The 26,261-nt window shown below is 31.4% G+C and overlaps 1 protein-coding gene and 1 non-coding gene across 3 annotated transcripts in view; one reads left to right on the forward strand and one right to left on the reverse strand.

The window, feature by feature from the left end:
- The window catches only part of Bmp2k (BMP2 inducible kinase), a 130,070-nt gene that overhangs the window by 57,646 nt on the left and 46,163 nt on the right, over nt 1-26,261 (forward strand). For both annotated transcript variants that reach the window (XM_027939775.3, XM_071614357.1), the window contains exons 7-10: nt 4,159-4,291; nt 11,951-12,054; nt 13,669-13,748; nt 17,797-17,957. In XM_027939775.3, the coding sequence (XP_027795576.1) occupies nt 4,159-4,291; nt 11,951-12,054; nt 13,669-13,748; nt 17,797-17,957 (478 nt within the window). The remainder of the gene's footprint in view (nt 1-4,158; nt 4,292-11,950; nt 12,055-13,668; nt 13,749-17,796; nt 17,958-26,261) is intronic.
- Nucleotides 10,750-10,851, reverse strand: LOC114096378 (U6 spliceosomal RNA). Its single transcript, XR_011708179.1, has one exon. It is a non-coding gene; the product is annotated as a U6 spliceosomal RNA (small nuclear RNA).

A 26,261-nucleotide genomic window follows, 5' to 3' on the forward strand; every position in this document is an offset into this window, starting at 1 on the left:
TTAAGTGTTAGAAAATTCAGTTAGAGATCCTTCATGTACCTATTAATGTAGAAACTGAAGATGGTGGTCTGCCTTCAAAATTAGGTTTCTTGTTTCCTTCCTTTTCTTTTATAATTCTCATTGTATTAAATGGAAATATCTTTGGTGTCAAACAGTTAGAATACCTCATTGTGTTCATGCTTTACAAAGCAAGTGTTCAGGTTCACATTTGTAAATTATACTAGCATTGCCAAGGTATCTGGTATTCTCAGCAATGTGTGTTCTAATATACATGAGAATTGCTAAAGATTTTATTGACATGATAAAACTCTCTGAAGTATAGATCTCCTTTGCCTTGACCATCATCTGGACAGTGGAAAGAAGATATAATTTAATGCAGATTCTACTCCTTAATACTATTTTCTTTTTTAGTGCTATTAAGGAAGTCTTATTTTTGGTTTTCTATGTACTTTTTAAACTGTCTACCTTATGGATAAATAAAAAACCAAAATAAATCTTTTTTAAGTATATTGAACTAATTATTTCTATTTAGAAATCTTTACAGTTTTGTTATACAATAACTCAGTAATGTTTTGAACCAATATGTTGAAATTTCTTTTTTTCCACATTTTTTTATTGGTGTATTATAGTTGTACATAATGATGGGATTTGTTGTTACATATTCATACATGCACACAGTATAACAATGAAATTTGGCTAATATCACTCATCAACACTTTCCCCTCCCTTCCCACCTGTCATCCTTTAAGTCCCTTTTCTTTACTGATTTCCCTGAGATCCATCTCTACCTTTCTTTTCCTTTTTCCTCTTTAGCTTCCACATATGAGAGAAGACACATGAACCTTCATGTTTTGAGTTTGACTTATTTCACTTAACATAATGGTCTCTAGTTCCATTCATTTTCCTGCAAATGAAATGACATAATTTCATTTTTTATTGTGACTAAACAAAACTCCATTGTATATGTATACCACATATTCTTTATTCATTCTTCCATTAATGGACACCTAGACTGGTTCCATAGTTTGGCTATTGTGAATTAACACTGTTGCTGTAAACATGGATATGCATGTATCACTGTGGTATGATGACTTTAATTCTTCAGGATAAATAGCTAGAAGTGGTATAGTTGGGTCATATGGTGGTTCCATGCCTAGTCTTTTGAGGAACTGCCAAATTGATTTCCGGAGTGGTTGTTAGTACAATCCCACCAACAGTGTAAAAGTATTTATTTTTTTCTCTACATCCTTTCTAGTCTTTATTATTATTTGTATAATTCTTTTTTAATATGAACACAATATCTTTATTTTACTTATTTATTTATTTTATATGGTGCTGAGAATTGAACCCAGTACCTTATAAGTATGAGGCAAGCGCTCTACCTCTGAGCTATAACCCCAGCTCCATATTGTATAATTCTTGATAACTGCCATTCTGACTGGTGTGAGATAAATCTCAGTATAGTTTTGATTTGGTTTTTCTTAATTGCTACTGATATTGAACATCTTTTCATGTAATTGCCATTAGTATTTATTCTTTTGGGAAGAAAAAGAAATTCATTTGTCTTAATTGGATTATTTGATAGTTTTTGGTGTTAAACTTTTTTGAGTTTTTTATATATTCTAGATATTAGCACTCTGTCAGAAGAATAGTTAGCAAAGATTTTCTCCCATTCTATAGGTTCTCTCTTCACATTCCTAATTGTTTTCTTTGCTGTGCAGAAGGTGTTTAACTTGATGTCATCCCGTTTATTAACTCTTGATATTATTTCCTGATCTTTAGGGGTCTCTTTTTTCCTTCTCTTGCCTAATTGTTCTGGCTAGAATTTTTAGCAGTATATTAAATAGGAGTGATGAGAGTGGACATCTTTGTATTGTCACAGATTTTAAAGTAAATACTTTCAATTTTTTTCCCATTTACTATGAGGTTGACTTTGGGCATTTATGATGGGCATTTATATAAGCTTTATGATGTTGAGGTAGATTTCTTCAATCCCTAGTTTCTTCAGTGTGTTTGTCATGAATGGGTGCTAAATTTTATTAAAGGCCTTTGCATTAAACTTATTATATTTATTGATTAGTGTAGATTAAACCATCCTTACATCTTTGGAATAAAACCAACTTGATCATGGTGTACAATCTTAATATGTTGTTGAACATGATTTACTAATATTAAGTATTTTTGCATCTAAGTTCATCAGGGATATTGTTCTGTAGTTTTCTGTCCTTGATGTGTCCTTATCTGGTTTTGATATGAGTAAGATACTGGCTTCATAGAATGAATGTGGAAGTGTTCCATCCCTTTCTATTTCATGGAATAATTTGAGGAGTATTGACATTAGTTCTTCTTTAAAGGTTTTGTAGAATTCTGCTGAGAATCTGTCTGGTCCTGGACTTTGGTTTGTTGGAAGGGTTTTTATTACTGCTCTATCTCATTATGAGTTATTGGTCTGTTTAGGTTTTCTATGTCCTCTTGATGTAGTTTTGGCAGATTGTATTCATCTAGAAAAATATCCATTTCTTCTAGGTTTTCAATGATCCTCTGTATTTCTGTGAGGTCTGTGGTGTTTTCCTTTTTTATTTCTAATTTTATTAATTTGGGTTTTTTTCTCTTATGTTTTGGTTAGTTTGGCTAAGGGCTTATCAATCTTATTTTCAAAGAACCAATTCTTTGTTTCACTGATGCTTTGTCTTGTTTTTTTATTCTCAGGTTGATTGATTTGCCTTTGATTTAATTATTTCCTTTTACTAGTTTTGGAATTGGTTCCTCTCTTTTAAGGGACTTTGAGATATATCAGTAGGTTCACATTTTCTTAAGTAGGTACTCATAGCTATAAACCTTCCTCTTGGAATTGCCTTCATAGTGTCATATTTTTTAACACTATTCTTATTTGAGTCTAAAGAGTTTTTTAATTTTTAGTTTTGTTGTGTTGATTTCTAATTTATTCCATTGTGATCTGTTAAGATGCAAGGAATTATATTAATTTTTCTTTGTATTTGGTAAGAATTGCTTTGTGGCGTAAAATATGTTCAACCAATATATTGAAATTTCTAGAGCTTTTAACCTTTTTTCATTAGAATACTGTTGGTATAGTGAAAATGTTTTATAAATTAATATTGTTAAACTCAAAAGGTGTTTCTATATAATGCCATCTTCATAGCAGTTAAGTAATTTGTATATTTGTTGCTTAGTTTGTGCTTTTTTAGGTAGATATGTGGGGGGAAATCCAACAAAGGGAATCTTATTTGCTACTTTATAGATATAAGGCCAGACTTATACAATTAGCTTAGAATAGGAAATGCCCCTGTCATTCTTAATTAAGGCTTGGAGGTGACACTTTTTATGATGGTTATGATTTTTGGAGCCAGAAATCTTTTTTCTTTTTAAAATATTTCTTGGGTTTGAGAGGAGCTGCTGTTCTAGACACAATTTGTGTTTTAATTTTGCCTTTATTGTCAGTAAATAGATTCGTTGGTCTGGTGATATTTGTGAATATCACCAGATATTGGTGATATCTTGCAAGCTATGCAGACATAATCATAAATTTGTTTTTAATATTGCAAATATAATTGGTATAAGATTCAATAAACTACACAGAAATAGAGATCTAATTTCTATAGTATGAAATAATGACATAGGTACCTAGTAAATAATCAATAAAATTAATTGATGACTGTTAAGTTTGCAGTGGCTAACATGTATTTGGAATCCTAAGATTTAAAATTCTGTTTTATAGTGAAATTAAAAAAAGTTTCTGTTAGAGCTTTGTGCTTACTTTCTTGGTTATAGCTGTAGTTATATTTATATTTTTCCTTGTGGAAGAAACAGTAGATTTAATATTAAAAATGTATGTTTTTTCCCAAAAAAGGAATCGGCTACGTCAAATTTTAAGTTATATCATTCATGATCTAGAGCAGTTTAACCAATTTGTCACAGGTGTAAAAGAAAAACACGGAGATGATTAAGTTAAATGTCTTTTAAAAAGAAGTAGAATGCATTAACTTGTTTAAGCAATAATTTGTGGAAAGATTGATTCAATATGGAAGCATTAGAGTTTTTATTTTTTAAATAACATTCAATATTTGGTTTTGAGCTGTTTTAATATTTTGGGGTTGATAATTGAGCTGTAATAATGTTCATGCTTCTTTTTTTTTGCAGGCCCTGGGATGTTTACTATATAAACTTTGTTTCTTCACTCTTCCTTTTGGTGATAGTCAGGTTGCTATCTGTGATGGCAGCTTTACCATCCCAGATAATTCTCGCTACTCCCACAACATACATTGCTTAATAAGTAAGTACTTGGAAAAATATGTGAAAAAATTATTATTTTTTTTTTAGTATCCTGTTATTTACATACTTTTGCTTAAACCTTGCCTTTTAATTTCATGTGTTTTGATTTTGTGAAACTGTAGTATAAAGAAAAAGTACCTAAAATATGTTAATATGACTTTTATAGGAATGAAAGCAGTGTAACTAACTATTGATTAATATGAGGATATATTTTTAAGCCCATAGGTAAGGTTTTAGTAGCATACAACAGAAATTATATGATTAAGGCAACTGGAATTTTGGGGAGCACTTACATTTGTTTAGTTTCTATACTTTTGAAATCAGTTATCCAGAGCTATTGATACTTTAGTTGAAAACATTACTAATTTTAGATTGTAGTTTATTTTGCCACCTTTTATAAATACCTATACTTTATTAATGTATAGGTAAATACAAAGCAACCAAGGAATATCAGAAAGGTGCAGGCCTTCCATTCCAAAAGAATACTTCAGTTTTTTTTCTAGCTGCTTTTAAGATTTTTTCCTTCCCTTTAGATAGATATTGTTTTTTAACATTTAATATATGTACATGGTAAAAATTTGGGAAAAGATACTGTAAGATACATGCATTTTTAGATTGCATGATACAGATAGAGTTCAATTCAGTAAAAAAAAAATATGTGGGAATAGAAAAATTTGTTAGCCATTTTTGGATAAAAAAATAAAGCTGGATCTATACCTAATTTTTAAAGCTAAAATTTTATGCCAGTTAAAGACATGTATAAAAAAATAAAACAAATATTCTTATAAAAATAGGTAGGAAATTTATTTATAAGATTAGAATTTGCAACTAGTATACCAGGTAATCAATCCCTTAGGAACTATAAAACACTAATCCACATTATCAGACTCATGAACACCAGCATAGAATTAAATGATAAACTGCAAATAATATTTGTTACTAATGATAAATGATTGACAGATGTTATTATAATTCAAGAAGAAAAGAGTAGCCTGATGTGGTGGCATACCTGTGATCCCAAGTACTTGGGAAACCAAGACAGGAGGATTGGGTGTTAAAGCACAGTCTTTAACAATTTAGTAAACCCTGTGTTAAAACAAAAAATAAAAGAGAGGGGGTATATAGTTCAGTGACAAAGTACCCTGGGTTCAGTCCTCAGTACCAGGGAGTTAAAAAAAAAAAAAAAAAGTTTAGAAGAAAAAGGAACATAAGAAAAACTCTAGTCTAACTTTGCAAATGTATTTAAAACAGTCGTTCATTTCTGTAATGTGATCATTTTTATATGTGTTGGAAATTGGAGAATTATGTCAGTTTAATACAAAAATTACTTTGTGTCACATGAAATGTTTTTTCTAGGCAAAGGGAACCAGAATAATGGAGTGAGAAAGGAAGTTTAACTTTCAGAGGAAAGGAAATAGCTAAAGCTTGGTGGCTGCATTGCTGGCATGAATATTTTTGCTCTGTTTGGAGAACATTAAATATGAGTGCTTATACTTGGGTTTTTTCCCCCAGAGAATTGTATCTTTATTTTATGTGACTCTCTACATCTGAATGACCACCTACTTAATAGCCTCAAGGCTTTACTTTTATGTTCACTGGTTGAGCACCTGTCAGCATTGTTTTGTTGTGCTTTATATGCTTGAGGCAGCCTCCAACCAAGTTGAGTACTTGTCTGTGCATTACAAATTACCTTCATGGGTACCATTTAATAGTTTTTGTCAGCCCTTTAGTGTCAGAGTTAAATAGTTTTTAAATAGCCCACCCCAATTGTTTTTCCCATGAGTCCTGTTTTTGGCATGTCATTTTGCAAAACTTGAATGTCTTTTATAAAACATTCCTTTAGAGTAAAACATACCTTTAGAATACATTTAAATAAACATTGGATCCTTGACCTTCCCTATCTCATCTAGTTACTTTTTTACTTTTTGTCCAAAGTTTAAAGCATCAAAAGCATTTGAGGGATTTAATTATTGCATGCCCTGACTATTTACTTTTTTGTAAATAGTTTTAGCCATTATGTTTTAGTAATAGTTGAATTTAAGATGTTTAGTGGGAATCTCTGAATGTTCCCATAGAATAAAATTGTATGAGACTGGCAGTTTATACACTGATACATAATTTATTACTAAAATCTTATTATAGCATATTTGCCCCCTCCCCATATATATGTGTGTGGGTATGTGCTTATGTAATGGGAAGGTGAACAAGATAAATACTATTGATAATTTTAGGCTGTAATTGGAATTTAGTTAATTGATACTTTATATCAGATACTTCATTATCAGTAAGTATGCAGATTTTAGTTTTTATCATTTCTAGTACAAATTTGTGCCCAAAGTGAAAAGCATGTGAAAACTAGCAAAATCCTGGTATCCCTCAAAATAGGTGCTAAAATAAATACAACCCCAATAGATGTACTGATAAAAGCTAAAATAAAAAATTATTTATTATGGGAATTTAAAATATTATAAACAAGTATTGATAGGACAGTGCATAAGTTTTTATTTTACCTGTCATTCAGCTTCAGTGATTTATCAAATCATGGCCAATCTTGTTTCATATACACCCTCATCCATTTTCCTATATTATTTAAAAACAAAAAGACATTTTAATGTACTTGAAAAATAAAGATAAGGTTTTCAATCATTGGCACTAGGATTACTACTTGGGGAGTTGTAGAGGAAGGGTTTTGATCAATAACGTTTAAGGGACAGTTACCAATACTATCCCGAATATATGTCTTGGAATTATTTGTAGTACCACTTAGTGTCTTGTTTATGATCAGATGTATTTATTATCAGCTGTTAAACATAGTCTCATTTCAGTAGTATATAAAATAAGTTATGTAGGTCACATATACATAACATATAAGTTTCTATAATAATCTCCATAGGTTAACAGATAAATATAGTAAGTTAATGCTGAAAATATTTATAGTTGCAAAATAGTTATATTTTTATAGTTGCAGAGTATATGTTTTTCAGAAAAATTTAAAAAGAATAGACTGGGTGTTTTTTTCAGTAAATTATAGTCAGTATAATAAGAAACTGTGGGTTAGGGACAAGTGCCCTTATGGAAGGAAAAAATTCAAAAACTTTTAAGCAGGAAAGTGCTTTTGAGACTTATAACCAAAGTATTTTTCCTTTAAATTTGTTGAGCTGTTGGACTAGAGATGCTAGTTTATCTTTGATCAGAACTAGGCATGGATCCATTGCTTCATGTAACTTGAATGGTAACTACTTCATCTTTGGCTTGGATCCTTGATTAAAACATAGCTTGGCTGCTGCTACAGCAGCAGCAGTTCCTTTAGCTGCTGTTTTTGTTGGAATGCACAGGGATGTTGTACTTTCCTATGCAATATTAGTATAAACATCATTCATTTGCTGCAGATAAGTGTTTTTTAATAGGATATGTATGATAATATCAGTGGGAAATATTGTGGTGGTTTAATAATATATTACGGTCAATGCTAAGACTGTTTTGTGTTGTATTAGTAGTGTTTATGTCAATAGAAAGAATCACAATATTAAGATGAACAGAGAACTATTTCATATCTATGTAGCCAAGTTTTAAAAAAGTCGATTTTATATTGGTAATAGAGTCAGTGGTAATTGGTCTTGTAATGATTTACACGATCATTTTAAGTTGAGTAAACAAGGTATTTTCTACATTCTCTGCTATTTTTGTTTTAAATGTAATCCAGTTTTGCTTTTAGATAAACTGAGCATATATGTTCGTTAATGCATTCCTTCTTTGTAAATATATTTCTTGTAAATGATATGGTTTAATTGCTATCAAATAGGAGTTCATAAAACACTAGACTTGAGGTTTAATTATTATGAGAGAAAACAGTTTTGGACAAAGTATTTGAAAATTGAAGCTCTCACTCTTGATAGATATGCCCCATTGTTTAGCTGGATTAGAGCTTATATCTCTGCATTTTTAGATTATATCATTCGGTGGTCTAGTGATACATTTTATATTTCTCTTGAAAGAGTTCAAGAAATTATATTTAAATACTAAGTGATGGCTTATTATTATTATTTTTTAATGGCTAGCACTACTCAACTTAAAAATATTTAGAGATAAAAATGTAGCTATTTTACCTGGGTGTTGCGGGAATGATTATTAGTCTTTTCATACTTTTATTTGTTTTTGGTACTGGGAAGTGAACCCCCAGGGGTTCTTAACTACTGAGCCAAATCCCAGCCCTATTTATTTTTTTAAATTTTGAAATAGGGTCTCACTAAGTTGCTTAGGGCCTTGCTAAGTTGCTGAGGCTGGCTTTGAACTTGCGATCCTTCTGCCTCAGCCTCCCAAGCCACTGAAATTAAAATTGTGTGCCACATACCAAGCTCATAATTTTGAGTTTAGAATCAAATTAGAGATAGGCACAGGATTTCATCAGCTAAAACTGTCAACTTTAGTACAGGTTGAATATCCCTTTTTTGAAAATCCAAAATCTGAAAGATTTGACTTGGTGTCACTGTGGTAAATTCCATACAAACTCATGTCACCAGTTGCAGTCAAAATGCAGGTTTTGTAAAAGTATAAAATTTTCTTAAGGAGACACACACACACACACACACACACTTTATGAAACACAGGAGAATTTTTGTGTTTAGACTTAGGTCCCATTCCTGAGATGGTTCCTGGTATGTATATAAATATTCTAAAATACAAAAACTGAAAAATCAGAAACACTGCTTCCAAGCATTTCAAATAATGAGTTTCAACCTGGATTGATAAAATCTGTATCTAAAGCCAGATAGGCTTGTTCTGCACCCAACCCCTAGATTTACCTGCACTCAGTCATAGGCAATGCTATAAAGACACAGATTCTTCCTCAGAGGCAAGGCACTTTTAAAACATAATTTAGAAGAGAGCATGTATGTTCTGAGAATATCCTCATGTGAAAGAAGGAGTATCAGAGATTAACACATACAAGCATTTAATTCTTTTTTTGTAGTGTAATTATACAAGTCATTATATTTTCCGTAGGGAAATGAGTTATAATAGTAGAGAGAACTCATAATCCTAAACTCAAAGTTTTGTGGTTTCAAACTTTTTTGACTGATCCAATGTAAAAAAACACATGAGCTGAATCAAGTTTCATGAAATGTTGCTTGTACTCGGCACACTAATGTACCCTAATATTTTCTGTCTTAATTCATTAGATACAACACATGACCTTTTGAATTGAATTTATGTCACATAAATGGGATCAGTATAGTTAAACAAAAGTGGCTCAAGCAGATGTGTATTCCCAATCAAAACATGAGTCCTGGGAATTGGAGGTCCTTTTATTTGCTTATAAGATAACCTTTGTTCTATCTTCACTCTAGTCTGGCTATCTAATCTTTAAAGGATATGATATTATGCTTAACTTTAAAGATAGAAGTACTTATACCAGTATTGGTTAGAACATAAAATCTCAAATTTATTCTTTCTCCTCAATATTTCTCATCTATTGTGAAAGAAAAAAAAAATACAGGATTACCTAAAGGACCATTCTTTTTCTCCAGATACTTAAAAAGGTTTTTTTTGGATTTAGCCAGATCCCCAGGGAAGTGTATTCCTATACCAGTTTTCTACCCTTGTAGAATTTCTTAGGTGTTAAGCCACTAGACCACACTGGAAGAGTGTGTAACCAAATGTCACTCATTGCAGTTCATTAAGGATGTTGTTCATTCTTTGTGATCATCTTAAGAATCTTGACTTGAAGGAGAATTTGCTCTTTTGTGTTAGGAATACTGTTTTTCTTTCTTATCTGTTTTTTTTTGTGTGTGTGTGTGTGTGTGTGTGTGTGTGTTAGGGATACTGATTCATGTAATAGATCATGTTGCCCTTTTATATTGACAGCTATATAGTGAAAATTTTGAGCCTACATTTTCTTTGCTGACCTCATTATGCTGTCCCTCTCATCTCCCCCCAGTGAATTACTTTTCTATTAGCCCTAATTTTCTTGTATATGTAAAAAATTTTATATTCTATATGCTATTTCAAGTTTTTATAATAAATATTTATAATTAGCTATTGTTAAAACTAAACTTTAAAAGCCAAATTAACTTGTTAGAATAGAAAAATAAGATTATATTATTATAAATTTGATAGTTTTTGTGATTTGGTTGTTTTTAAAAATTATATTAATCAACACTTATTGTTAAAAGTATGTTTAGCTTTATTTTACATAATTAAATTAACTTTATGCACTGTTGCTTTTAAAACAATATTTTTGGGTATTAATATAAAATGCATTTGGGGAATAAATAAACCTTGTAAATCCCTCAGATCTTTTTGGTATGAGGTTGACTACAAACTACCAAGTATTTGAATTAAAATGTTTTTAGTTATTTCAATCTAACAATGGCGATATATCATAAAGGATAAGTTTCATCAGTAGTATGTCAGCATTTTAATTACATAAAATCATATTCTATTTAGAGCTTTTTAATTTTTAATTTTCTTTTTTCATTCTTTTTTTTTTTTTTTTGTGCAGGGGCCATGCTAACATTCTCTGTATTGTTCCAATTTTAGTATATATACTGCTGAAGCAAGCACAGCTTTTGTATTTTTTAGACCAGTCTCAAAATTTCTGAAATAAATTTTCAAGTTTTGAGTTCAATGTCACTTGCCATACAACTGTGTTTTTTTGTTTAGCTGAAATAAGTGTATCATGTTGGAGATACATTATAATTTTTGTTGAAAATATTATATTTGAAGGGAAAATTTAATTATTGTAAGTTGTTATTTAAGTGATTTATATACTTAGATCTCTTTATACATTATTAACATGTTTCAAAATATCTAAATGCCTTAAATTTTACATTTTAAATACTTAAAAAATGATCTAAACATTCTAAAAACTGAGAATTATTTAATGAAACAGGTTTAGTTGTAAAAATGTCTTAATAAAATATGAATTTTTCAGTTATAGAATTGAATAAAAATGTCAACCTTATTGTGAAATTTGGAATTAAAATTAATTCAAGAAATGGACAAGAGATAGTGACCATTTTAGTTAGAGAAAAGGTCTCTGATATTTCAAACATTGCCTAAAGTTAATATAAAATTTGTTTGTGATAAAACCATAAGACTCTGTTCATATTTCTGAACATGATATAGATAGCATGTTTAAATACAGAATTCTAGTGATCGTTGTTAGTATATATTAAAAGCATGTTTTTGGAAAACTATAGTGTCAACCCTGTGCTACTTTATTAAATGTACACAATGTAACCTTTCTCAATGATTTAGGATTATTTCAAGGTAGAGGAATTTTAGATAATAATGAGAATTATTTCAAGTGGAATTATTTTGAAAGCCTCATCTTCCCTTTACCTCCATGTCCCTGGAATTTATCTTGAATAATTCTCCAATATTAATTTATGTTGTGTGTTACTTTCTCAACAGAATGATCATGTAGGTCAGTCATACTTCTGGTAAATAGTTGTTCAATGACTTCTCTAATCTATCTTTTAGTTTGGAATAATGTTTTTAAGTTCACATATAAAATAGCAATCTGTCTGTTTCCTATAAACATTAACAAAGTTTGCTAGAATCATCCCTGTTCTTAGAATGGAACAGAATTATACTTATAATATGCCCCTAAGTATCATCTATATTCAGTAAAATTTAACATTTTGATATATTCTTACAGGGTTCATGCTTGAACCAGATCCAGAGCATAGACCTGATATATTTCAAGTGTCCTATTTTGCATTTAAATTTGCCAAAAAGGATTGTCCGATCTCCAATATCAATGTAAGTAGTTTCTGAAGTAGGATATGAATTGAAAATACATTTTATCATGTGTGGAGATACGTGTGTTTGTGTATGTGTGTGTATACACTTTGAGTACTTGTTTTATGACAAGTGATCTGCTACTGTGTTTGTGAGTATAGTTTTTGTATAAAGCCACATTTCTGAAACTATGTCCTGAGGTGTCCTGGAGAACTGCAGCAAACTCAAGAGGATATTTTGCATTTTCAAGGGAACACAATGACATTTGTCTGACATAGCACAGACTTCTTTTATCAAGTTGTTTAAGCTTAACCATTTAATAAACAGACACTAAGTGCTCTTTTAAAGACAAAAATTTGGGAAAGTTGGTTGTGAAAAGTAGATGCATGGTAAACGGAGAGACCTGAATTCAATTCTGTTGTTTTTTTGGGGAGGTTACCTAATATACATTTTTTTTCGTCTGTAAAGCAAGATAGTAATTACAAAGATTACAACTAATGTAAAACCTAGTGCTGAGTCCATGGAAAGAGCTTATATGGAAATAGCGCATATTGTTTGAAGTTTTATTCACTATGTGCACACTACATTAACTTCAGATAAATGATGTATGACAAGTCTCTGGTAATTTTAATAAGGTTGCTAGTTGTTACTGATTTTAAGCCGTTTTTAACTTTATAAAGAACATTCTGGCCTGATTTGCTTGTACATGTTTCCCTTATGTATAATTTAATCTACCTATGAAGAAAAAATGAAGGAATGTGGTACCTTTCCTTTTTTGTTTTTTAAGGCCCTTAATGTATCAAATGTAATGTTTTCTATGTTGAAGCTGAAATCATGCAGTTCTAACATTCAATAAAGAAAATAGTTTTATTTGAAATTTTACTATGGATTTTTAGCTCTCCATTCATCTAATATTTACTGATTTCTGTTGTGATCCAAACATGGGGCGTAAACACTAGTGAAGCCTTCTGTCTTCATTTTCTAGATCTTATGCTGAGTGTCATGAAAATTATCTGTAGTATTTGTAAACACTTTTTTACACTTATTTACTTCTTTTTCTTTTTTTAAAATTTTTTATTTATATATAACAGTGGAATGCATTATAATTCTTATTACATATATAGAGCACAACTTTTCATATCTCTGGTTGTATACATAGTGTATTCACACCAATTCGTGTCTTCATACATGTACTTTGAATAATAATGATCATCACATTCAACCATCATTAATTACCCCATGCCCCCTCCCTTCCCCTATATACTTCTTTTTCTGAAGTACAAAATAATCTTTGATTTATAATATTTGTAGTATAATCTTTATTTTTACCCAAATGACATTTGTATAACATGTAGTGATATTTGCAGATTATATCTGGGAAATATAATGTGGATAATTTGGGATGTGAAAATAAATGGTATCTCATACAAAGTATTTTGTGTTGTTTTGTTTTGTTTTTGAGATACTGGGGATTAAACCCAGGGCCTTAGCTGATAGGCAAGTGCTCTACCACTAAGCTACATCCCAGCCCTCACAAACAGCATAAGTTCAATAATATGTCCATAGCTTAAAAAACAAACTTGTTAAAATTAAAAACCAAAATGAAAATTTTTGTTTTTGTTTTTTTCTTTCAAGAACTCTTCTGTTCCTTCAGCTCTTCCTGAACCATTGACCGCTAGTGAAGCAGCTGCTAGAAAAAGCCAAACAAAAGCCAGGTAGGCAAAACTATGTTTGCTGAAATGAAAAAGGCATTTTGGTGGGGGTGGGGGAAGCTACAGTTCTTATTTAAATTTTAGCAAATGTCATTGATTAAATGTCATCCTCCCACAAAAAAAAAAAGGGCGTGTTACTTATTGCATGTGGTGTAGATAACAAGTACAAAATAAGGTTTAAAATCTTATATCCAGGATTTGATATCGCTCTTACCTGAACTGTCCACTCTCATTAATAAATATGTGAATTTTTAACTGATGATGCTACGGTGGGTCTTTTTTGGGGGGATGGGTGGTGAGATCATTATCTTCATAACATGACAGTCCTAATTTAGGACATTTTATGTTTCAAGTTGGTAGCTAATATGCTTTTTAAAATACTTAAATATAAAATTTATAGGCAACTAGAAAATATATGTATTTTGTAGAATTTATAGTGGGTGGTTATAACTGTTAACATGTTGTAAGACTGTTAAAGTATTATGTTTTGAAATGTATTTTTAAATTGTTTACTGCATTTATAAGTTTAAAATATATTGTGTAGATTAAGAGCTGAAACTGTTAGTGATGATATTTTCTCTGCTTTTTATTTTAACTTAAAAGTTAATAAGCAGGACTCTTAGGTTATCAGACAGGTATAATATTGCATTTGGGGAGTTTTCTTAGTCATAGCTTTTTGTATTGTTCTCACTTAGTTAAATTATTTGACATAAAATACAAAAATATATTTGTTAAATATCCTTTACATAAAAGGCATAGATATTGGAAATGTAAAGAAAAATAAGCAGTTTTTATTTCCAAGAATTTCTAATTGTAAACAGTTAGTTGTAAACCGATGGATAGCAGAACATTCTGAGAGTAGGGAGGAAGGGAAAGACTGGGAGCTGGGAGAATAAGAGCACAAAAGGAATGCTTTCCCTGGGGGTGGGCCTTTCCTTGAAGAATGAGTAGTCAGTCACCTGAAGGGGTGAGAGTGCAAATAAAACAGACAACTGAGGCTAGAAGAATGGCTCTTATGACACTACAAGGATGGAGAATAAGAGAACAGATTCAGGAGTGGTGGGGAATGAATGCATTGGTAGGTAAATGTCAGTCATAAGCAACTTTGTTTATATGTCATGGCTGAGAATTTTGGATTTTGGCCTTTCATCCTCCAGTCAACTCTGTTGTTTGGCACTTGGTTGTAAGATAGGTTGTGTGATTTGTTACTTAGAAATGTCAAAGTATCATTCATGAATGGCTTTTTTTTTTTTTTTTTAAATATGGCACCCTAAAAATATATTCACTCATTTGAATTTCAAAATATTCTCTGGAGGGAGATGAAGGAATGAATATAGCTAATTCATAGAAATCCAGTATGACCACCAGTCTGTCTTATCTATAATGTAGCTTTAATGAGCAGCCGTTGTTATAGTTGAGTGGTAATTATGAATTAAGACTGGTCAGTTGGATTTTATTGTCACTTTAAAAATTTATTAATAATTAAGAAAATATCAATAATTAAATCCTTAGGAAGGTAGGTACAAATTTTTAAAGAAACGAGTCAAATGAAGAGTGATGATTTGAATATCTTTTTGTTATGACATAAAAGTTATAGCTATATTACAAGCAAATGAAATAATGCCATTAAAATGTGTAGTATTTAACCTGTTTTAAACATTATGCAATGTATACACATATTGAAATGTAACTTGGTAATCCATTAAAATATATTTTTATGTTTATATATCATTTAAAAATTGCTATGTTTTTTATAGTATGGTGAATCTGTTCATTATACATATCAAAATATAAGGTTCATTGGTGCTTATTGGTCATTAAGATAAATTTACTCTTAATGAAAAACTTAAAATCTAAAGTATACAAAGCTTAATATTAAAATTTAGATTTTTTTTTACGTAAACGTCATATTTTGGGGAGAGGAATCTTAATTTTATTTTTGCTGAGGTTTTAAATGCTAGGCAAGTGCTCTAACAATGAACTACATTCCCAGCCCAGGGAAAAGAATCTTTAAATAAGCTTTTATAGGTGTTAGTAGCCATCTGCCCTGTCTTTAGTCTGTGACCCTCTTTGCTTTACTTCTCAGAAGCTCCCTTCTGCCTCCCCAAACTTGGCATGTGCTCTTGGGACTGCTAAACATATAAAAGTCATATGACACGTATACCTCAAAGATGGAAATGCTTCCTCTCTCGGCAGATGGAAACATTGAAGCAGGAAAGAGAGTCTGCTTTTGGAAGATTGTTCAGGTGATAGTGAGGAAGAAAGAAAAGAAGGGAAGCAGAGGAAACAGCACTGTGACTGTTGTAATAGTACAAGTGAGTCAGTGTAGCAGGGGCAGTGCAGTAATTACTTTCTTTTTTTTTGTGTCTTCATTTTGACTAATTTGCTTTGGCATTTTCTTCCTATTCACACAGAATGCTATTTCTTTTTCAGAGTTTGATAAGATAAAATTTATTTTAAAAATTTAATCTCTAATTCCTACTTGAAGTCATTTTTAGTCAAATTAAAGGTGGAATTATCCTTTATGCAACTCTTGGCAGTACTGTTTTCGCATTGATCACTTTCACTGTCTTATATTTTGTTGTGTTTTCACCAACATATAACATACCTTTCTAAGTGTTTTGCTGAATATTGGTCATTTATTTTATTGATAAAATAAATTGTGAGACATTAGATTGTAGAAATAATTCAGACTATTAATAAGCTTTTCAGAGGTTCTACCATGCTTTATTTGTGTTACGCCTCTCTAAAGAGTGGTTTAGATCAGGAATATGGCAAACTCAAGTTTGGTCTACATTACTCACTTAAGAAATAAATGGAGAGTTAGACAGAAAGATTATGTATTTTTCCCAAATTTCTTGAGATTAGGGAGTGTAAGATTGATTTTAGTGTTAAATCCCATAATTTGAACTCATAAGTATTTCATTATAAAAATGACATAATTGATTATATGTAAAAATGATCTTTTATTACCTTGGTTCAGTTTTCATATGACACGTATCATACCCATCCCTTCTAATTAAACTAAGTGTTATTTTTAGAAGATAGCACCAATATAATACATTTCTATAGTTTTCCAAATTTTTGATTCAATTTTATTTTCTTTGCTCTTGGAAAGATAGCTGTTAACAGGGCTCCCTCTTGTGGTATGTAGAGATATTAGGAAATAGCTGTAACTTGTGCAGTTGTAGATTGGGTTTCTTCAACTGCAGTAACTCTGTGCTTTCATGTGTAGTTAGAATTTTTAAGTATTAAATTACTTAAAACGTGTTAAAGAATTTAGTACAGATATTTTATGGAAAATCCTTTTGGAAAGAGAATATCTGGCCTTATTAAAATGTTTTTGAGTTTTTATACTGAATTTTTAGAAAACAAAGTTGATAATCATATAAATAAAGATTTTACTTGACTTTTTCAAGGAAAAAAAGTAAATGTCTGTCTTCTCATATCTATTGTCTCTTGTTTTCAAAATTGTGCTTACCTCTTGTCCACCCACATCTGAAGAACTAAACTAACTCCTAGAAGCAAAAGTTTTATATAGTTTCCATTTAGAGTTATAAGTAAAGCAAACTTGAAGATTAAAGAAGTTGAATGTGAGCAGGGTCTCCACTTGTTGGAAGTGTTGGCTTCTTTTGTTTTATATGCTCTAGGGTGTAGTCTTTTCTTTCTTACCCTTGAGTCCAGGCTAGGGAAGATTATTTCTTGTTTCTCTTCAAAGAGTTGGCTCGTGATTTTGTCAAAAACATTATAAGAAGGTTTCTGTTTTGTTTTCCTTTCAATCTCATTTCATCTCCTTAACAGTAATCTTTGGGAGTGTACTCCTTCTGCCAGTTTCAGCTGCAGACCTTGATGGTAGTGTACTATTTTCTTTATTTACTTTCCTGGCTTCACTAAAAACGTAGTCTTTGGGAGTTAGATTTAGGAAGAAGCCAAGAGGACTGACATGATCATCTGTAATAATTAAATGCATCTGCTGAAGTAGATACTTTACAGAAAAAAATAGTAAGAAATAAGCCCAATATTTGTAATAAAATGTGTTCTTCTATTTTAGAATAACAGATATCATTGGACCAACAGAAACCTCAATTGCACCAAGACAAAGACCAAAGGCCAACTCTACTACTGCCACTCCCAGTGTACTGACCATTCAAAGTTCAGCAACCCCTGTTAAAGTCCCTGCTCCTGGTGAATTTGGTAACCACAGACCAAAAGGTAATGCAGCTTTCATAGTCAATGGAAATAAACCTTAGATGGTTTGATTTTCAAGAGGCATAAATTACCAGTAAAAAAGTAGATAATGATACTTCAAAAAACTTTGTGCTGATATCTAATAGACTCAATTACTTTTCTTAAGGTTTTCTGAAGGCAAAGAAAAGTTACTGACAATGTAAAAGTATAATCTGAAAAGCTCAAAATTTTCCTTGATTCTAATACAAACTCTTATCCCTAGAGATAGGTTTGGCATTGATAATAAAGTTCAAGAGTATAGGGAGTTCTGTGTTGTATTGGAAAGGAGGTGGTTGAATCTCTGGTCTTAGAAAGCTATGTATCTTTCTTTGCTTTGAATTTAGAGCCTTGGTGAAGGAACCATGTGCACATTGCAACATAAGAACTGGTATTTTAGTTTGATTTTCAGAATTGTTTTTCTAATCTAAAACATCTCCTAAGTATTTTGGTAGTGTGGTACTTAAAACAGTTTTTCTCACTAAGGAAATATTCCTGACTGATGAAGTACATTTAATCTTAATCTCTCAAGGGTCTGGGGATATAAAGAAGACTTATCTCAAAGATAACTCCAGTTTACACTTCCATTTTATAACAAGCTTGTGTTTTGTTTTTAAATGTTAAATGTTTTCATTTAGAATACTCTCAATGGTTCAGAGCCTGAATTTTGAATGAATCTATGTTGAGTCTTATTTCTCTCATTTTCTTTAGTAATATATCTTATAAAAATACTAGTATTTATAGGATTATTAGAAGGCTTAAATGACTGGTTAATGTAATGCCTGGTATAGAATATGCCCTTAAGAAATATTAATCATTAGACACTCTTATTACTAGTAAGTCAAATATATGGTGAGGGAAGATAATGTTTATTTTTATATTACCTGGCATATTGCTACATATCTATGTGGTAATCAGGTACACCAATTAGAGTGGTGTTCTATGGGAAAGGGAAGAAATGTTCATTCACATTTCACCATTTCTTAGCCTCACTGTTGTTCTCTTGTGTAAAATGAGGACAGCAACTATTGTTCCTATTCTGAGGAGTAAATAGAAGGTGTATGTTATGTAGAAAAATTCTATCTCAATAAGCATTATTGATCTTTTCCCTACTGTTTTGGTTTGGAGACCTTATTAGTTTTATTTATCACATATCAGAGTTCCCTGGCAAAAGGCCAACTAGAAACACATTTGTGCTTGAACAAGTCAGATTTCTTTCTTACAAATTACTGGGAACTGTGAGGTAGTATTTGAAAAAACATTTTCAGAATTTGGACTTGTTTTGGATAATTTTGGGGAGGAGTTAAGGAAGTGGGACATCTTTGGATTCTATCCAGAAGCCTGGGCATGATATGGTTTAGGTATCAAATCTTATCCTGAAGGAGAGAAGCTAAAGCCTCAATTGGTTACAGAGTAGCAGTCAAATGAGGCAAGATAGAGGGACCTTGGGTTATTTTTGTGGTTTGGACAAAGTTCATGATTCTGTTTGTGTTCAGATATGAATATAGAGTGGTTTTGTGTCTTGATCTTTCCTAGACACAGAGTAGTAACCTTATCTGATGTTAAGTGTTTTATGAAATAAACCAACATATAAGCACTAAGACCCAGCTGTGAGGGCCAGGCCTGTTCCTGATATAAGGAGCTACATTTCTCTTATATTTGCTTCCAGCTTAAGTTGGAAAAATTATACTTTTTACTCTCCAATATATGCTCCTTTTTTAAATATTTATAATATACATTTTTTCATCATTAAACTTGTTTATTTTGTGCTTTTTTATTTATATATAACAGAATGTATTACAATTCTTATTACATATATAGAGCACAATTTTTCATATCTCTGGTTGTATAACAGTATATCCACACCAATTCGTGTCTTTATACATGTACTTAGGATAATAATGATCATTACATTCCACCATCATTTATAACCCCATGCTTCCCCTCTTCCCCTCCAACCCCTCTGTCCTATCTAGAGCTCGTCTATTCCTCCCATGCTCCCTCTACTTATCCCACTATGAATCAGCCTCCTTATATAAAAAACAAAACAAAACAAAAAAAACATTTGGCATTTGGTTTTTGGGGATTGGCTAACTTCACTTAGCATTATCTTCTCTAACTCCATCCATTTACCTGCAAATGCCATGATTTTATTCTCTTTTATTGCATTTTTAATGGCAGGCACAATCATTTGAGATAGGACAAGAGAAAATGGCTCAGTAGAGTTTTAGTATGAGCACAAGGAATGAGAAGCTCAAGATGAAAACTGAGGAAGTAGAAATGGGTCCCTCAAACATAAAAATCATGGTATATGCTATAGTTTTAATGTCCCCTCCCAAACTCATGTTAAACTCATGCTCCTTTTTAACATTTCCTTCTCCTCTGGAAATCGTATAGAAAGAAACACATATAAGAAAAGAAAGTAAAAAAGTATGTTTTCTCTTAAAATATGCAAATAATACAGAAATATTCAGAGGAAAATATAATTCTCCTTTTTTAAACTTAGAGCATATAGTTGTACATAATAGTTGGGTTCATTTTGACAAAAACATAAATGCAAGGAATTTGATTTCAGTCTCCATTCCCCCCACTTTTCCTCCCGTCCTTCTTCTATTTTTTTCTACTCTACTGATCTTCCTTTGTTCCTTTATTTATTTAGTTTATTTTATATGTGTGTGTGTGTGTGGGTGGGTGGGTGTGGGTGTGTATATACATATGTGTATATATATATATACACACACACACATACATACATACATACATATACAAAGGGGAAATTCCCTTTGGTACATTTGTGTATTCATATAACATGATTTTATCAAATTCATTGCATATTTCCTTTGCTTTCCCATCCTTCCTCCTTCCCTCTTGTCCTCCCTTCTACCCCACTGATCTTCCCTATGTATCTATGATATTATTTCTTCCCCCCTCACCTTCTTTAGCTCTGGTTTCCACTTATTAGAGGAAACGTTTGGCTTGTGATTTTCTGAAATGTAACTTATTTCACTTAGCATGATGTCCTCCATTTCCATCTGTTTATCAGCAAATGCAATTAATTCATTCTTTATGGCTGAGGAAAACTCCATTGTGTATACTATACCACATTCTCTTGATCAATATTCATTTATTCAAGGGAATCTGGATTGATTCCTTAATTTGGCTCTTGTGAATCTGGACTGATTCCTTAATTTGGCTGCTATAAACATCCATGTGGCTGTATCACTATAGTTAGTATGTTGACTTTAGTTCTTTTGAGTAAATGCCAAGGAGTGGGATAGCTGGGTCTTATGGTAATTCTTTTCCTACTAATTTTGAGGAATCTCCATACCACTTTCCAGAGTGTTTACATTAATTTGCAGTACTACCAACAATGTATCAGTGTTTTCTCTCACATCCTTGCCTGTTTTCTTGATAATTGCCATTATATTATGTAAGTCTCCTTTTTTTCTTCCCAGAGCTAACCAGAGTAGTTCAGTGTGCATTCTCTTATGTGATATATATTGATACAAGTAATTTATGTTGTCATTGACTTCAGTGAATTCATACCATATACATTTCTCTGGCAAGTTGATTTTTTCTTCTTAATATATTTTGGAAAGCTTCTTAGCTCATCATTGCATAAAGAATTACCAAGTAATTCTTAATAGGTATGTGATATTTTATACCATGAATGCTTTATACCATGATGGCTTGTATAACCATTTCTGTTATTTCCTATACTTTCTGTTACTAATAGTGTTGCAGTGAATATCCTTACATCCCATTCTTTAATGACATTAGGACATTTCTCTAAGGAAGGTGTTAGGAAGTTTTTTTTTTTTTCAATTTTGTTTATATACTTCTAAATTGCCATCCAAAAAACTCCAGAAATTTACACTGATATCAACAGTGTCAGTCTCATTCCTATTCTTGCCAGTGCTTAATGATAGAAGTTTTTAAAAATGTTGTCTTATTGGTAGGTAAAACATTTTTATTGTATTTTAATATTCCTGATTGATAGTACACTTTCATCTGTTCATGTTTTTCTTCTATGAATTAACTGTTCCAATTTTCCATGAGATTGTTTTGTTTTTATTGCTCTGAATATTTATTTTTATTTTGAACATTAAGTCTTTGACTTTTTGCCAAATACATTATAAATCTTTTCTTCCATTTTTGCCATTCATCTTTAGATTTGTGAATATACATTGAGACATAGGAAAAACAAAATTTTACAAGGTCAGTTTTACACTTTTCATTTTTCTGCATTTTGTAATGTATTTCAAAGAAATTTTTTCCATTTTTTTTTAAGTGCTGATACTTTTTTGTTGTTGTTGTTAATAGTGGTGTTTGTTTTCTGCAGTTAGCTTTTCAGTCTTCCTGGAATTTATTTTAGGGTATAGCATGGAGAAAGGACTATGTTGAGTTTTTTTTTTTTCAGTTTTCTGTAGTGCCATTTATTAATTAGTACAGTATTCTATATTCTTTCTATTCTTTCTCTCCTGATTTGAAATGCCACATTCATCATAATCTAACTTTCCATATTGTTTCCTTTCCCTCTATACTGTACTATCAGTGTAACCAGTACCCCGGTAGAGTAGAATCCTGCTTGGAGGTACAAGCCATCTGGGAAAATAAAAAGTCTGAAATAATCAGCAAGAAATGAAGACAAAACCAGAAGTTAGATTTAAAACGGAGGCACCTGATGAGTCTTCCAGCCCTGATAGGAACTGGAACTGAACAACTGAAAAAGGCCCCAATTCTTTATTTAAGGGGGGAAGTACATCAACGGCAGGGATAAGGTTTCAATGTGGCAGGGATCTTGCAGTCAACAGGTTGTTTGGTGCTTGGTAGACTACGCCCATTGGTAGTAGTGCTCTAAGCTAAAGCAGGGCACCAGTGTGATCTGGGAAATTTCATCCAGGAGTTCCTAGAAAAACAGCTTCCCTGCCTTAATGGCTCAAATAATATCCATAGTTCATACAGGGCTCTCAACACTGTATCATTGAATTGTTTTTTTAATGCCTCTTCCACAACTTTCTAGTTTTGATAAGTCTAATCAGACAAGTAGACTAACATCCTTCTCTAAAATTTTCTTCTGTATGAATTTTAAAGAAAACCTCTCAAATTACAAAATATAATTTTTAAATATTATTTAAACCTAATGACATACTGAATTTGGAGGAAATTCACGTTTTAATTTTTGATCATTATACTCATCCATGTTACTAATTCTTTTATTAATTCTAATAGATTTTAGTTGCTGATCTTGAATTTTTTTGAGAGGGAGAATCCCTTTTTGATAATGATTTGCCTTTTTCTTATGATTATTTATACATTTACTGTTTTCTTTTATAGCACTAGATAAATTAAATTCCCTTAATATTAAATAGCAATGTTGATAGTTTACATTCTTGTCATTCTCTTTTAATAAGAATGCTCCAGGTTTTATGTCTTCCCTGTGTTTCTGTTATTTATTTATTTTCAAAGTCTGGTAGATGAAGTTTTTCTTTATTCCTAGCTTATAGTTTTTTTTTTTTAGAGTTAGGAATGAATTACTTTTCTCCCCTCCAATATCTGTTGATAAATGGTATTATTTTCTCCTTTGATGTGTTATTTATTATGTTATTACATTTTTGGATAGTAAAGCCTTTTTGCCTAAATGGGATAAACCATACTTTTATTCTTTGGGTAAACTGTTGGCCTTGTGTTGGATCCTTTCCTTTATGTTTTTAAATGATTTTCTGAAAAAGAGGTATTGTTTCTTCAAAATGTATTAGAACTGAGTGAACTTAAATGAATTGTTACTGTTTAAAAAGCTAGAATTTATTTTACTTTTAAATTATTTTTGTGGTGCTGGCGATTGAACTCGGGGCCTTGCACATGCCTTGCAAGTGCTATACCATTGAGCTACATTCTCTGTACCTAGAGGTAAAATTTTGATCACATTTTCAGTTCCTTTAATTTTCATTGATTTACTATAATTTTTCACCATTTGTTATAATTTACATATATATTTAAATTGTCCAATTTATTTAGATTTTCAAATTTAGATAAAATTATAGATAGCAATTTTTTAATGTCTTTTAATTACTTTAAGTCTGTAGTATGTTGATCCCTCACTTCTAATGTTTATTTGGTGAGAGTTGCCTAGAGCTTTACCTCTTTTTATTAATCATTTCATTTCTTCCTTTCTTACCTTTTCTTTCTTTTCTTTTTGGTACTGGGGATGCACGGGCTTTGCACAGGCTAGGTAAGTGCTCTAACACTTATCTACGTCCCCAGCCCTGTTGGTCTTTTCAAAGAGCCAATGACTAGCTTTTGGTTTTATTTATTAATTTCATGTTGTGGTTTCTTTTTTTTTTTATTATTTTATACCTTGTCATTAATTCAATCCTTCTACATTCTTGGACTTATTTTCATTTGGTTATTTTATTTTTCAGTTTTCTTGTATACATTTAAGGCTAATTTTTTTTTTCTTGAGTACTGCCAGTGTTTTGTTTTATAGATTTTGCTATGTTGTATTGTCATCTCTTTAAAAATTAAAAAAAATTCAAATACGAATTTCTCTTGATCTTTAAGTTATTCCAGGGGCAGTTGTTAAATTTTCAGTAGGAATAATATTTGTGGTTAAAGTTTATTGCTCTGTAGGCAAGACTGTGTTTATTTTATCTTGGGTTTATTGCTTTGTAGCCAAGATCTTGGCCTGTGTTTAATGATTAAATCAAGAGATATATAATGAAGACCTACTATGTCTTAGGTACTAGGCTGAATCAGTGGTCAAAATAAGACCTTGACAACTGTTATGTAGCCTGTGTTTTGTGGGAGATAGGAATAGAGTTGGAGAGAAGAATGAATTTTGCCTTTGAAAATGAATTAACTACCACTTTTTAGTTTGGTGACCATATACCTGCTTCAGTTTATGTATAAAATAGAGAATGTGTGATCTGTGTCTTGTTATACAAATTATATATTAGATCAATTTTAATTGTATATTCAGAGTTTCTCTGTCTTTATTTTTATTTGATTTGTTAGCAGATTCACTTAACTTATCTGAGTCTTTGTTTCATCATTTGCAAAATGGGGAATTATAGTGTGAATGATTATGATGTACTTGAAGAAACAGTTGTTTTCATGTAAAATTGTAATGTTGTTTGTGGATTCTCTGGTGCTCTATGACTTTGGATGGAGGATCAAGGGCTTTCTGCTGCCTGATGATACTAAAGAAAAGTCAGTTTGTGAGGTGAGAAGTGATCTCACAGTCCTTACATGAAGATCCTTGGTTTATGATTGGACTCCCATATGAGCCTTCTCCAGCTGGACTTCACAGCTTTGAAAAATGAATGCATAGTTTAGGAGTGTAACTTTTAATTCTCTTTCCATTGGAAAGAAATAACATTTAAAAGATCAACGGTAATTTGGTCTGGATGGTGTGTAATTGTCATCTTCATTTTCTTCCTTAAATTTTTATAAATATTTTCAAGAAAAACATAGACCTGAATTTTTCTTAAAATTAGAAGAATTAGAAATAGAAAGCTCTTTTCATGGAAGTTCTGGACTTAGGCCTGAGGAAGTTTGAATATATTAACTGATGAAAAAGAATCCTTCTCTCTTCGTATTCTACCCTTTTCTGCCTTGGAATTGAACAGTTATTTTAGTCAGGCTTCCCTCACCATAACAAAATACCTGAGATAACTAACTAAATAAGAGAAAGGGTTTGTTATGACTTGTAGTTTTAGAGGTTCTGGATCATGTTTGAATGGACCCATTGCTTTTTAAGCCTTTGGTGAGGGTGCCCATGGCAATGAATTTTCCTTTGTCTAATTCAGTGAACTTCTGTTGGTCCCTTACCTGACTTACTATGTGTTAGCATCTACATGTCATAGAAAACATTTGGCCTTTGGTTTTTTGGGACTGGCTTATTTTATTTAGCACGATAGTGCCCAGTTCCATCCATTCACTTGCAAATATCATAATTCCATTCTTCTTTATTGTTGAGTAATATTCCATTGTGTATACCACATTTTCTTTATCCATTCATCTGTTGAAGGGCACCCAGGTTGGTTCCATAGCTTAGCTATTGTGAATTTAGCTGCTATAAACATTGATTTGGCTGCATCACTGTAGTATGCTGGTTTTAAGTCTTTTGTGTATATGCCAAAGAGTGGGATAACTGGGTCAAATGGTGGTTCCAGTCCAAGTTTTCTGAGGAATTCCCATTACTGCTTTCCAGAGTAGTGGCACCAATTCTCAGTCTCACCACCAATGCATGAGTGAACCTTTTTCCCAACATTCTTGCCAACATTTATCGTT

The sequence above is a fragment of the Marmota flaviventris genome, chromosome 7, assembly GCF_047511675.1.
Source record: "Marmota flaviventris isolate mMarFla1 chromosome 7, mMarFla1.hap1, whole genome shotgun sequence".
In the NCBI taxonomy this organism is placed as follows: domain Eukaryota; kingdom Metazoa; phylum Chordata; class Mammalia; order Rodentia; family Sciuridae; genus Marmota; species Marmota flaviventris.